The 15,238-nt window shown below is 50.9% G+C and overlaps 1 protein-coding gene across 1 annotated transcript; it reads left to right on the forward strand.

Moving 5' to 3' along the window:
• Positions 1-331: 331 nt before the first annotated feature.
• On the forward strand, positions 332-14,986 carry Lactbl1 (lactamase beta like 1). Its single transcript, XM_051172024.1, has 7 exons — positions 332-343; positions 3,587-3,722; positions 5,916-6,025; positions 7,485-7,642; positions 9,063-9,301; positions 13,251-13,356; positions 14,002-14,986. The coding sequence occupies exons 1-7, from the start codon at positions 332-334 to the stop codon at positions 14,984-14,986; spliced, it is 1,746 nt and encodes a 581-aa protein (XP_051027981.1).
• Positions 14,987-15,238: the final 252 nt, after the last annotated feature.

Here is a 15,238-nt window from a genome sequence, read left to right on the forward strand (position 1 = left end):
ACTTATCTTTATTATTAATTGTATATGAGTGCTTTGTCTACCTGTATGTTTGCATCACATGCATGCGTCATATCCCTGGGGAGTGTCAGATCCCCTGGAGCTGGGGTTACAGACGGTTGTGAGCGGCTGTGTAGAGGCAGGGAATTGAACCCAGATCCTCTGGAACAGCACCCAGTCATCTTAACCTCTGAGCCATCTCCTGAGGAGGCCCTGTCTCTCCACCACTCCCACTTCCTTTTGCATTTGCTCCTCTCAGTTTCCTTTCCACAGGGTCTCCTGAGCTGCAGGCCTGAATCCTCAGGGAGCTGGAATCTTCCATGCCTTGGGAAGGATGAAGACTCGGGTGAGGCTCAAACCGGAAGTCATAGATCAACTTGTCAGCACCTAGGTTCCTCCCCCAAGCACCTGCTCGATGACTCTGCCCTCCCTCCCACCCTGGCTGGTTCACCTGACACTCCCCCCCCCACTCCCCCACCCCCGTGCAGAGCCTCTGCCCTTGTCTGTTTCTCTGTAGAGCAAGCACAGCAAGGGTGATGGTTGCGCTAACACTTATTACTGTTACATGGCTTGTTCACTGATTCATGCTTCATGCACAGCTTTGCAGGGGCTCCAGGGGTGGTGTGTATGTGTGTGTGTGTGTGTGTGTGTGTGTGAGTTGTCAGGCTCCAAGAGGTGAAGTCATTTGTCCAAAGCTGGAAGGCGCAGAGCTGAAGTCAGGTTCTGCTTGCTGCCCTTCCCTGAGTGTTATACAAATGACGTCATAGTCTGTCTGGCTTTGAGTCTGGCTTATTTCACTTAGCGCTGTGCACTTAAGGTTTATCTACATTGTTGTATATATCAAGACTCTATTCTTTTTTGTTTGTTTTGTGGTGTTTCCGAGACAGGGTTTCTCTGTTTTAGCTCTGGCTGTCCTAGAACTCATTCTGTAGACCAGGCTGGCCTTGAACTCACAGAGATCTTTACTGCCTCTGCCTCCTGAGTGCTGCCACCACCGCCTGGCCCAATATTCTATTCTTTACATTGCTACGTTAGACCCCATTGCATGGATGAATGTACCATATTTTTTTTTTTTCTTCATCCACAATTGAAGAGCAGTTGGTTGACTTGGGCCCTTGAAAGCTTATAAGTAGCTAGGGAGATGGCTCAGTAAAGTGCTTGACGCACAAGGACCCGAGTTCAATCCCCAGTACTGTGTAAAAAGGCTGGGATTCAATGGCGTGCACCTAATCCCCGTGTCTGGGATGCAGCGGCAACCCTAACCCTGTGCCTTCAATCCCTGGGTCGGGGAGGCAGCCTGCCTTCCCCAATTACTGAGTGAGAAACCCTGCCTCAAAAACAAGGTAAAGAGCCATATAAGAAGGCACCTGATAGTGACTTCTGATGTCTACATGCACATGTACACACATGCAGTCATACACACACACAGAAAAATTTAAGAATAGGGCTGGAGAGATGGCTCAGTGGTTAAGAGCACTGCCTGCTCTTCCAAAGGACCTGGGTTCAATTCCCAGCACCCACATGGCAGCTCACAACTGTCTGTAACTCCAAGATCTGACACCCTCACACCAACACACATACATTAAAATTAAATAAAAATATTAAAAAAGAAAAAAGAAAAATTTAAGAATAAAGAATGGCTTCTGTTTGGACCCCAAGTTCTAGAGGTGAAAAATAATTTTGAAGTCCAGTGGGATTTCCAGATGCAGAATTCCATCCTTTCCTTATACTGAAGACTCCCACCCTGGCCCACCCTGGGGGTCGGGGTGCAGTGCTGTCTAGGCTCTCAGGAAGACAGGGCTAAATCTAGATCCAGCTTTTAAATTGCAGGACAGGGCTAAATGTTTTAACTCCAAAGCATTTCCTGAGAGGCGGAAAAATAACAGTAGCTGCTTGTGTTGAAGAGCAAGGATTCCTATGGCGCACACCTTTAATCCCAGCATTCGGGAGGCAGAGGCAGGTGGATCGCTGTGAGTTCGAGGCCAGCCTGGTCTACAAAAGTGAGTCCAGGACAGGCAAGGTTACACAGAGAGACCCTGTCTCAAAAAACAAAAACAAAAACAAAAACAAAAAAAAACCTCTTAGAAGAGGGCCTGCTTATATGTATGTTGGCTGTTCCCATGTATCAGGATGACAGACTCAGCAAGCTAAGCATCCTAGATGCTCTGTACCCACAGGAGTCACAAGCAGCAGGCACCTTCTGGGTACCAGCTCCTTGAGAGTGGAAATCTCTGAAGCTGGCTCACTGCCTCACCCCCAGGAACCTGGCTTAGTGCCTGGTGCCTAGTGGCTGCTCAGAAAAAAAGATGGGGCCTAGGGAGGGACCTCTCAGACTAAAGTCCAGATGCAAGGGTTGAGAACTGGGCAGAACAGGTTTACTACTGTCATGTGAAATTTCCTGGGGAGACGAGAACAAATGCCTATTCACCCCAGAAAAAGCATCAGTGACAGACTAAAGAAATGATCCCACTCAAGTGTCATTTAGTGAACTGGTGAATGTGGGGTCATACAAAAGACTGGGGGTGTCCTAGTTTTATTTCCATTCACTATAGAGTCTTTTCTTTCTTTAAAGACTTATTATTGGGCTGGAAAGATGGCTCAGTGGTTAAAAGCATCGCCTGTTCTTCCAGAGGTACTGAGTTCAATTCCCAGCAACCACATGGCACCTCACAACCATCTATAATGAGATCTGGTGCCTTCCTTTGCAGATAAAGCACTCATGTGCAATTAATAAAATAAATAAATCTTTAAAAAAATAACAAAGACGTATTATTTATCTATTTTATATATATGAGCGCTCTATCTGTATGTATGCCTGCATGCCAGAAGAAGGCATCAGATCCCAGTATCTGGTTGTGGTTGTAAGCCACCACATGGTTGTCAGGAATTGAACTCAGGACCTCTCAAAGAGCAGACAGTGCTCTTAACCACTGAGCCATCTCTCCAGCCCCCATTATAGTCTTTTCTGCCTGTTTTGGAAGGGTGGCATGGTGACAGTATGGTATGAATAGCCTTCCAGAAGCATCCTCCAGCAGTACCCACAGCTGGGAGCTTCAGGCGTGCCCCCTGGGTGATCTTAGGCTTAAGGTAAGGAACCTGAAAGTGCAAGAGAGGCAGGTGCCCTGGAAGTGGGATGTGGCAAGACCCACTGTGCGCACCTCAGATGGGTAACCGAGTAACCAGCACACCAAAGGTTACAGAAGGGGAGAAAGTGGCCAGGTGCTCCTGTCCTGGAGGGCTCCCCTGTTAGGAAGGCCAGGTGATGTGGGAGGGATGGGCAGGTATGGCATTGTTCTACACTGAGGAACTTTTATTTCCCTTACAGGTATGACCTTGGGAGGGAAACAGGTGTGGAAAGTTGGGGAAGGCTTCCTGGAGGAGGCGGCATTTTAGTGGGGCTCAGGGTATCTTGATAAACACTTGTGAGGTGATGGGAGGGGAGGGGAGGGGAAGGAAGGGCATCAGGGCCAGACCAGGCGTGTAGAGCTGATGAGGTTAGGCCCTCGGCTTCACAGATAGCATTGCAGTGAGAGTCTCTTCCTCACCCTGCTGACCCTAGAGGCCACAACCTGTGTCTTTGTTTCTTTAGGCCTACCAGCAGTCCTGTCTTCTGAAAGGTAAAAGGAAATGGCTTCTGCGGGCCCTCAGCGGCTTCCTCTTCCTGTTCTCAGCGGCCATGACTGGCTGTTTCCTGTGGCAGTACCACCTCCCCAAGCTGCCGACTGGTGAGTGAAAAAGCTACTAACTCACTCCCACTCTGCTGACATGGTTGGTGTCCCCTGGGGGTGGGGGGGGGGGTGGGGGGAGCCTGGAGTGGCCAAGAACCTAAGGGCATAGAAGGACAGTTGAGATTTAGACTCAGGAGCACAGACCTCCGTTCACACTGTTCATCCCTGGCCAGCGCACAAGACCTCTCTGGGCTTGGTCAAGCTCTTATAAACAAAGTGAGAAAGAAGCCTATTGTCATCAGGGTTACACAAGTTACCCAGCCTGGGGGTCAGTCAACTCCTCATTCTGTCAGAAGCCCTAACAGAGCCGGGTGAAATGGCTCGGTGGGTAAAGGTACCTGCCAGGTAAGCCACTCAAAGGTTAAAGAGAGAACGGACTCCATAGCCTTGTTTGCTGACCTACACACACACACACACACACACACACACACACACACACACACACACACGCACGCACACATGCACATGCTCACACACACACACTTAAATTTTTTAGTTTTAAAAATCAAGCCAGGCAGGCGATGGTGACGCATGCTTTTAATCCCAGCACTCATGAGACAGAGGCAGGATTGAGTTCCAGGACACCCAGGGCTACACAGAGAAACCCTGTCTCAAAACAAACAAACAAACCAAAGCTTAAACAGTGTTTCCTTTCCTCTATGGACTGGCCTGACTCTCACTCCTTTCTAAGACTCCTATTCTATCTAGGACCCCAGAGGGGCAAGTCACAGATGGATACCCTCCCCCCCTTTGTGGCTATAGCATCCACTACACCAAGTCTCCACTGCATTGGGGAGCAGCCCCTCCCAGTCCTGTCATTCATATTGCCAATTGCCTGTGCTCAGCAAGGTACCCGGGGCTCCTGGGTTCCGAGAGCCTTCTGCAGACACAGCTCCTCTTATCGTCTCCCCAGACTCTTCACCTCCCACCCCAGTCCTTTCGGGGGTAAAGTCCTTTTCAAGGGACTTCTTTGTTGCTCAAGCAAACAGACTACTCCAGCTGGGGAGGCTGTTCAGGGCCACACTGCTCAAACTACCAAGCCACGATGGACAGGTGGTCCCGTAAGTCCACAAAATGAACTCTTAGTGGGGAAACCTCAAGAGAGACATTTGAAATGCAGGCTGAGCTGTGTGAGCGGATCCAGTGGGTCCAAGTCACTGTGACCCTCCCAGAGCATGGGCAGGCCAGATGGCCCATCGGATAAAGACACTCGCCACCAAGTCTAGTGACCTGAACCTGATCCCTGGGACCCTCGTCGTGGAAGAGGAGTAACAATTGCTACAGGTTGTCCTCTGACCTCTACACTCATGCTGCGGCAAGCCTACCAAACTCACGCCCTCAGCGTGGGCACTTTTGGGCCTTGCCCAGATGGGCTGACTCCATAACGCAGTTTGAGACTCCCTGCGTGCCTCTGTGTGCCTGCCTACAGATGCTAGCCTTGCCCAGGTCCCAAGCTGACAAAGCTGAGGCTCTATCCAAGACTTCTATTCCAATTACCAAGCCCCCAGTCTGAGGAATAAACCACCCCAGGGTTAGGGGGTGTAACTTAGTGGTAGAGCACTTGCCTACAGTTTGCAAGGCCCTGGGTTCTATCGCCAGCACCATAAAGGAAAAAACAAATACAACAAACTCACTGCCTGAGTATTTCTCATGGTTCTGGGGGCTGACCGACACTAATATTGATGGTCTAACCTACTCAAGTATGCAAGTCACTTGGGATTGGAGTCTCCCTAGGGCCTTGTGCTCTCAGGGCTAATTTCCTAGACTTGTCCACCATGTGATAACAGACCAGACTCACTTCATTCAGTTCTGGAGACAGAACTGCTTCAGGCCTGAAGCCCCACTGGGGTTTCAAGTTTACATCCCCCAAACATACAATACTAGCTTGAGGTATAGATGGACGGACGGATGGATGGATGGGTGGATGAGGCTGAGCCTGTCAGGAGGAAGGGAGGGTGGAGACCAGTAGCTGACCTGAAGGGACTTGATCCTAATGGTAACAGTACGCCTTGGCCCGTGGTCTCTCGGCTGGCCTGTGATTGAACATTTCCTGAGAAGGCTCCTTCCTGCTGGCGGGAAGACATCCCAAAGGCATGGCTCTGGCCTTGGCTACAGCCTTCCTGTCCTCCAAGATGTCCCTTTGCCCTTGATCTGACCTCTTCTATACCCACCTCCTGATGCACCCTCTAGGTTCCTTGAAGCCGGAGGTGACCCCAGCCCCAGGGAGGATGTGTCCCCGACACCCTGAGCTCGTGCCTCTGGCTCACCCTCTGCCGGTGTTAAAGGAGGCCTTGGAGAAGGTTAGTGATGGACCATGAAGTCACTGGAAGTGTGGGAAAGCTCCGCAGAGGAGGGATTGCTTTCTGTGCTGTGGCATTCATTCATTCATTCATTCACTCACTCAATATGCTTTGTTTGTTTGCTTGTTTTTTTAACAGGGTTTCTCTGCATAGCAGCCCTGGTTGTCCTGGAACTCACTCTGTAGATCAGGCTGGCCTCACAGAGATTGACCTGCCTCTGCCTCCTGAGTGCTAGGACTAAAGGCATGAGCCACCACACCCAGGTTTAATGTGCGTTTCTTTCTTTCTTTCTTTTTAAGATTTATTTATTTATTATCACAGATACAGTGCTCTGCCTACATGTATACCTGCAGGCCAGAAGAAGGCATCAGATCACATTATAGATGGTTGTGAGCCACCATGTGGTTGCTGGGAGTTGAACTCAGGACCTCTGGAAGAGCAGACAGTGTTCTTAACCTCTGAGCCATCTCTCCAGCCCCCAATGTGCATTTCTTGAGTGTCTGCTCTATGCCTAGAGTCCTAGTGCATGGGAGGCAGAGGCAAGAGGATCTGCGAGTTTGAGGCCAGCCTGATCTACAGAGTGAGTTTTAGGCCAGAGGGGTTAGGGAGAGACTGACTCCTAGTCAGTCTGTACGTGAAGGAAGCAGCTAAGGTGACACATTATTTTTCCGGTGTTGGTGGCATGCGCCTTTAATCCCAGAGCTCGGATGGCAGAGGCAGGCAGGTCTCTGAGTTGGAGGCCAGCTTGGTCTACAGAGCAAGTTTCAGGACAGCCAGAGCTACACAGAGGGAGATCCTGTTTGGGCCCCCGCTCCCCCCAAAAAAGATAACACTTATATCTGACTCAGAAACGAGAGTGAAGACTAGAAGCTGGGCAGTGGTGGTGCGTACACACACACACACACACACACACACACACACACACACACACACACACAACATACCCACACTCACACCCACATACATCAAATACACTCACACATATACATACACAGACTCACACACAAATCACACACAGACACATGCAAGTCACAGTACACACATCACACACATTCACATACACAAATCACACTCATACACGTAAAAATCACATGCACATAAATCACACGCACATTCACACATATATAAATCACTCACACCCACTTGTGCATACTCCACTCACATACAATCACACACACAAATCACACACATTCACAAACATACAAATCACATTCACACACACTCACACATAAGATACATGCACAGAAATCACACACACACACACACACACACACCCTATGTCTAAAACAGGTGGTAGGGAAGCTGCTTAGAGTTAGGTCCTCACAGGGTGTGGTGCTGGGATCTCAGGGTCTGGAGGTTCCTGGAGTACTGTAGGGGGTATGGCTATAGGGACAGGTAGGTGTGCTAAGGCGGGGACTGTCACTGCACCCACCATCTGAGCCCCTATTCTCCCGGACAGGTGGACAGGATTCTGCGCAAGGCAGTGTTGGCCCCAGGCCTGGCTGCCATGTCTGCTCTTGTCATCCACAATGACACCGTGCTCTGGACTGGGAACTTCGGAAGGAGGAACGGCTCAGATCCAAATTCTGGAACCCCTAATGAGTACACCATGTACCGGTTAGTGGGGGTGACCTCCAGGGTCTCAGAGGGGATGAGCAGGCTGGCAAGCCAAGCAAATATAGGAGTCAGGGACATTCAAGAGGACTGTGGCCAGGGCCTCCGCTGCCAGGGCTGATGGTGCAGTCCTGATGATTCTCTAGGAGAGGAGACAGGTCCAGAGAAGACCAGGAAGTATGAGTGCCCAATGTTACAACGCAGGGACCACAGGCCAAATGAAAGAGGTTGCCATCTCCTCGCCTCTCCATGTGCCACACAGGACCAATAACCAGCTCCCAGCCCGCTCTTCACCCCTGTGAGTCGGTGGCATCGGTCCAGTTGGAAGCAGCTGGGGATGCCTGGCTGCATGCCCAGAGCCTCTCTCTCCTCTTAGGTGCTGCCTGCAGAGTCCTCAAAGCAGCAACAATGGACACACTTGATCCCAGGATGCTGTGGGGGGCGGGGGTTGGGGCCCAGTAGGATTTAGCCTTCACATTGTACCTGTGTGGCACCAGGCCCAGGGCCCAGGGTTCTATTCGTTTTGCTTACTGCTTACTTACCACCTGCGTGGCATGCTGAGTGCTCTACACACACACACACACACACACACACACACACACACACACACACACACACACCCTTCTACCTCTGTTTTATACCCCATGAAACCAATAGTCAAACTCTCAGAAAGGTCTAGTAATCAACCCAAGGCCACACAGCCGGTGAGCGTTTAAACTGACCAAACCCAGGCCTGCCCTAGTACTGGCATGGTAAACGACCTAGCACGGGGCAGATGCTGCTTATCCCAGCTCCTGGTACATTCTAAGCATCCTTGAGCAGCTCTGCAGAGCCTGGGGACTCGGCCTGAGACGCAGACTGCAAGGAAAAGTATCGGTTCAGGACCCCCCAAGACCAGGTTCTCAGTACCAAAGAGATTTAGTTGCCCCAGAGGGACAGAGGGCAGGAATAAGGGACAAAGACAGGGTATAGAGTAATAGGGAGAGGGGAAGGGAGTGGTGGGGCAAGGGACTGCCTCTGAAGAGAGAGGAGCCAGATGTGGCACATAGGTTTATAAAGGTACAAGGGGTAAACTCTGTGTTAAGGTGAGTTTAATTTTAATTGGGCAAGTTAATTAGGTGAGCCAAATGGGGGCTTTTGATTGTGGGACTTCAAAACTTTGATAGTTGGACCGTGGTGGTCAACCTCAGGAGGAGGAAGTCCAAATAAGGAAATAGACGTTGGTGGCCAGCTTAAGGAGTGCAGTCTAACGGTTCTTAGCAAAGCAGAAGGGATGGAGAGACGGGCAAGGGCTGCCAGAGCCATGCTCACCATGATCGAGCTGGCCACAGTCCCTTCACAGACTAGGGTAGAGTGTAGATGTGAGAAGCTGGAGACTGGTGCTGTGAGGCTAACATGGGGCATTCCCCATACCCCAACACAGGATTGCCAGCATCTCCAAGATCTTCCCCGTGCTTATGCTGTACCGCCTGTGGGAGGAGGGCACCGTGGCCTCCCTGGATGACCCACTGGAGCGCTATGCCAGCACCTTCTCCATCAACAACCCGCTGGGCACAGCCCACGGCCCTGAACCACAGGGCCCAGTCGGGGAGTTTGAAGCAATGGGCTCCCTCCCGAGGCCTTCTCCTGTCACTCTCCGGAGGATGGCCAGTCAGTTGTCAGGTGAGCCTGGGGATTGCCCAGCTGAGCCAATCCCCATCCCAGGGCCTTGGAAGCAGGCATGGGATACAGATTCCCATGCATTAGGATTCTGCTCTGGTTCCTGCATGGCCATACTTCCAACCCACAGCCCATGGGTGGTGGCCAGGGTAGAAAGAACTGAGGTAAGCCTGAGATTTTTAAAAAACTTTATATATATATATATATATATATTTTTTTTTTCCCCCTTGAACTCACAGCAATCCACCTGCCTCTGCCTCCCAAGTGCTGGGATTAAAGGCGTGCGCCACCAGGTTTCTTGTTTGTTCATTGTTTTTTGTTTTGTTTTGTTTTTTTCTGAGACAGGGTTTCTCTGTGTAGCCTTGACTATCCTGGACTCACTTTGTAGATCAGCCTGGCCTCGAACTCACAGCGATCCGCCTGCCTCTGCCTCCCGAGTGCTGGGATTAAAGGCGTGCGCCACTATGCCCAGCATTTAACTTATTTTAAAAGTAAGCGTGTATGTGTGTGTGTGTGTGTGTGTGTGTGTGTGTGTGTGTGTGTATGCGTGTGCGTGTGTGCCACACACGTGTGGGTGTCCACAGAGGTATGCATCAACTGGAGGATCAGTACAGGGGAATGATGGGAACCAGACTTGAGCATTTTGGAGAAGAGCTTTACCTGCTACCTCTCCAGCGCTGGGACTTACACTTATTTTATTATGAGAGCGGGTCTCTTGTAGCCCAGGCTGGCTTCAGACTCACTCTGTAGCTCAGGATGACCCTGAACTTTTGATCCTTCTTTCACTAACTCTTGAGTGCTAAGATTTACAGGGTACTGTGTTGCTACATCCAGTAGGTTTGCTGTTGGGGAGGTAACTCAGGGCTTCACGTGTGTGCTAAGCAAGCATCGTAGCAGCCGATGGATGCCCGTGGCCTGAACCCGGGTGTGCGGGCCAGGCAGGGAAACAAGTTCACAGACAAAAGGAGTCAAGATCTGTGTAAGAATGCCAATGGCAAGGCAGCGTGTTAAAGCCGGTAGGGAGCTCTACAGTGATGGCCGAGACTCCCCAAACACACACACACATAATGGTCACGTGGAAAGCCGCAACCCACAGAGCACATAGGTGAAGAATAGGGACAAGGCACAGAGAAGGCTCTGAAGAAATACTAAAAGATGCCAACCGGGGCCGGGCGTGGTGGCGCACGCCTATAATCTCAGCACTCGGGAGGCAGAGGCAAGTGGATCACTGCAAGTTCAAGGCCAGCCTGATCTACAGAGTGAGTTCAGGACTGCCAAGGCTACACAGAAAAACCTTGTCTCAAAAAAACAAAAACAAAACAAAACAAAACAAAAAAAACCCCAACAAAACAAAAGATGTCAACCCTTGTTCATTGCAATGTGTGTGCAAACTGAAACTACACCAAGACACACTTTCCCTGGCAGACTCACAAAGACCAAAATAGTAGGGTACACTGATTGAGGAAAGCATGGAGACAGCGTCCTCATCTACACTGTGCTGCCTAGTTTTATATCAACCTGACACAAGCTAAAGTCATCTGAGAGGAGGGTATCTCAGTTAGGAAAATGCCTTCATAAAATTGGGTTGTAGTGGGGCTGGAGAGATGGCTCAGAGGTTAAGAGCACTGGCTGTTCTACCAGAGGTCCTGAGTTCAATTCCCAGCAACCACATGGTGGCTCACAACCATCTATAATGAGATCTGGTGCCCTCTTCTGGTGTGCAGGTGTACATGCATATAGAGCACTCATTACATATAAAATAAATAGATTTAAAATTGGGTTATGGACAGCCTATAGGGTATTTTCTTAATTAGTGATTGATGGGGGAGGGCCCCACCTCATGGCGGGTGGTGCTATCTTGGGCTGGTGGTCCTGGGTTCTTTAAGAAAGCAGGCAGAGTAAGCCATGGGGAGCAAGCCAGTAAGCAGCACTCCTCCATGGTCTCAGTATCAGCTCCTGTCTCTGGGTTCCTGCCCTGTTTTAGTTCCTGCCTTGGCTTCCCTCTATGAACTGTGATGTGCTAGCCAAATTAACCCCTTTCTCCCCAAGTTGCTTGGGTGTTTCATCATAGCAATAGAAACCCTGAGACACCCCCTAATAAACAAACAAACAAATAAACAAATGGATAAAACCCACGTGAAGGCAAATCCAAATATTTTTATCACAATTGTTTTCTTGTCTTTTTTGGGATAGGGTCTCAGGTAGCACAGGCCTTCCTCACACCCTCTATGTAGCTGAAGATGACCTTGAACTCCTGATCCTCCTGCCTCCACCTCTTGAGTGCTGCCACCGCACCAGGCTGTGGCTGGAGATCAGCAGTACAGCGCACTTGCTCTGAGTTGAGCTCCAGCGAGAGAGAGAGAGAGAGAGAGAGAGAGAGAGAGAGAGAGAGAGAGAGAGAGAGAGAGAGAGAGAGAGAGAGAGAGAGAGAGAGTGTGTATTTTCCCTCTGAGAAATTTGACTTCTAGAAAATCCTACTGAAGATGATCTCACCCTGCGTAGCATAAAGCGTGTTAATAATTATTCACTGCATAGTGTTTACAGCAACAAGAGAGCAGCTTGTGAGGGGCCGGGGAGGGGGAACACACCTATGGCTAGCACTCCCAAGATGGAGGCAAGAGGATCAGGAGTTCAAGGTCATCCTGGGCTACATAGTGAGTTCAAAGCCAGCCAGGGCTTCCAGGAGATGCTCTCAAAACACCAAAACCAAAACAAGAAGGAATAACCGGCATGTTCCTCACTAGGGGAATGACTGTGTAATCAAAGCCTGTATAGCTCTAAATGGTAGTGTTGGTTACTGAAATAAAACATGCCAAGTAGGAGAAAAGTACATATATGATATACTACTATAGAAATAAACATAAAGGGCTGGAGAGATGGCTCAGAGGTTAAGAGCACTAGTCTGTTCTTCCAAAGGTCCTGAGTTCAATTCCCAGCAACCACGTGGTGGCTCACAACCATCTACAACGAGATCTGGTGCCCTCTTCTGGTGTGCAGGTGTGCATGCAGGCAGAATACTGTATACACAATAAATATATCTTTTTAAAAACCCAAAGAAATAAACATAAAAATTACATTAAAATGATGTAAACATACTAACTTTAAAAAACATGTTTATGGGCCGAGCGTGGTGGCGCACGCCTTTAATCCCAGCACTTGGGAGGCAGAGGCAGGCGGATCTCTGAGTTTGAGGCCAGCCTGGTCTACAAAAGTGAGTCCAGGACAGCCAAGGCTACACAGAGAAACCCTGTCTCAAAAAAACCAAAAAAAAAACAACAAAACATGTTTATGTATAAGGCAGGTATAATGCACATGATTATATAATATGCTATGCATTTTTTAATATTTTAAAACTCATTTGTATGCGACAGGGCACATCTTACGTTGAATAGGTCAGAGGATTACTTGTGGGAGTTTCTTCTCTTTCTACTACAGGGGTTTGATATATTTTTTTTTTTTTTAGATTTATTTATTTAGACAATATTCTGCCTACATGTGTGCCTGGCCACCACAAGAAGGCACCAGATCTCATTATAGGTGGTTGTGAGCCACCATGTGGTTGCTGGGAATTGAACTTGGGACCTTTGGAAGAGCAACCTGTGCTCTTAACCTCTGAGCCATCTCTCCAGCCCACCACAGGGGTTTTGAGGATTGAACTCAAGGACGGTTGCCCGACACCTTTACCAGATAAGCCATCTTGCCAGCCCTAAATATTAACTATTTCGGGATGTACTAAATGCCTTTGGAAGGACTGGACTGCCTGCAGTCCCAGCACCTAGCAGGGAGATCCCAGAGAAGAAAGAGATGAGAACAGTTTGCTTCCAGGAAGGGGAGATGGTGGCAGCTGGGGCATGGGGAGGCATGTGAGGAAAAGCTATTCAGCCTTGATCTAGGGAAGGGACTTTCCCAGCAAAACACAGGTCCTGCAGGTCTGACCACTGCCCTTCCCCAGGACTTCCCAGAAGGCTGCGGGGCACTTCGCTGCTGTGGAGGGGCAGCACCCAGGAGGCTCTGAGCCTGCTCAAGGATGATGTCTTGGTGGCTGACCCAGGAACCAGGTGAGAAATGTGCCGAGTCCTACACACATCCAACTAGACAGTCAGAGTCAGGAGGGGCCTAAGGATCATGGGTAGAGTCCAGGACAGCCAGGGCTACACAGAGAAACCCTGTCTCGAAAATTAAAAAAAAAAAAAAAAAAAAGCAAACCAAAGAGCAATCAAGGTAACCAATCCACCAGAATCTGCTAAGCACTGGCTTCACCAGCGAACCAGTCTGATCATGGCCCCTTTCTACAATTTGCACTGTTGAGGGGAGACACAGTGAAGAAATAAACGACACAAATAGAGATTTTTACCATGATGGATATGAATGGTGCACAGATAAAGGTCTGACCACGGAATGAGAAGTCTAGCTTTGAGAGTTTGGGGTGCGGTGGAGGGGTGGAGGTGGAGGTATGGCGGGGTACGACACATGGACAGAGGCAGCTGGCACTTCTCTGCCACCCTGGGCCAGGTTTCCCTCTGTTTCTCCAAATACTAGACTATAGGCCTTGCTTCCTTCCTCATCCTCCTGGTACCACCACACTGTCCTTAGGATTATATCCAGGACCTCATCCCCGATGGCCCCTCTCTCCACCCAGCTCACACTGCGCTGTTCTGGGGATCACATAGAACACCCCATCTTCACTCCTTCTCTCCCTCCAGATGCCACTACAGCACGCTGGCCTTCTCTCTCCTGGCCCATGTGCTGGCTGCGCATAGGGCGCAGGGGGACTACGAGCGCTGGGTGTCAGAGCAGGTGCTGGAACCTCTGGGGATGAGTGACACTGGCTTTGCACTGACAGGAGCAGTTCGCGCTCGCCTGGCGGCTGGCTTCTATGGCAGCGGCAGGCCCGCTCCGCTCTACGATCTGGGCTGGTACAGGCCATCTGGCCAGATGTACTCCACGGCTGCAGACTTGGCCAGGCTGGTAGCTGCGCTTCTGGGCGCAGGACCTCGACGGCTGCTACGGCCCGACAGCCTGACCACATTGCTAGCGCCACTGCGTGCCTGCGCTCACGGCTACTTCGCTGGTGAAACCGGAACACCCTGGGAGTTCCACGAAAATCGCGGATACCGCGTGGCGCGCAAGGACGGCGACCTGGACGGCTATGCCGCCAGCCTGGCGCTCGTGCCACCGCTGCGCTTGGGGTTTGTGCTGTTGCTGGCGGGGCCGCGCCCGCCCACGCAGGACCTGGTGGCTGACGCTCTGGACGTGCTGCTGCCCGCTCTGGAGCACGCGCTTCGCGATGCTGAGCTTGCGCCCGCGCCCCCGCCCCGCGCGCGCCCGTTCACGGGTTTCTTCACCTTCGCTAACCGCACCTACTACGAAGTGCACGCCGAGGGGCCACACGGTGAGCTGTGCTTGCGCCAGTTTGGCCCACGCGTGGAGGCACTCGTGCCCGCCGCCTTCCGATCGCTCACCCTGCGCCACGTGCGCGGCCTTGTCTTCCAGTTGCACGTGGCTCGTGAGTTCCCGTGCACGCTGCCACTCGCAGACGATTGGCTGTCTCTGGAGGCACAGCACGGGCAGCTGGTGCGTTTCTACCCGCTAGACCACCATGGGCTGGCGCCGGGCTTCGATGTGCCGGGCCTCAACACCTATGGAGTGCTGCGCTTGCCACGCAGGCCTGTGTTTGGCTCCCAGTGAGGTGGGCATCCTCACACACTCACGTCCACCCTTGCATGCAGCCTTCTTTATGCCATCAGCTTGGCCACGGCCAGCCGGCCAGCCGCCAGCAGCTTTTCGCTCTTATTTGCAGCCTTTCCCCGCCTCCAGCCTGGCTTTCTCCTGCAACCTCCCCTGTAGCCTCTCATGCTTAAAGCCTCTCTTCCCAGAACACTGTAGTTGGCAAAGTGGGGTTTTCTTGGACCACAGCCGGTTTCAAATTGCCCTTATTCA

This window comes from Acomys russatus, chromosome 29, assembly GCF_903995435.1.
Source record: "Acomys russatus chromosome 29, mAcoRus1.1, whole genome shotgun sequence".
NCBI lineage: Eukaryota > Metazoa > Chordata > Mammalia > Rodentia > Muridae > Acomys > Acomys russatus.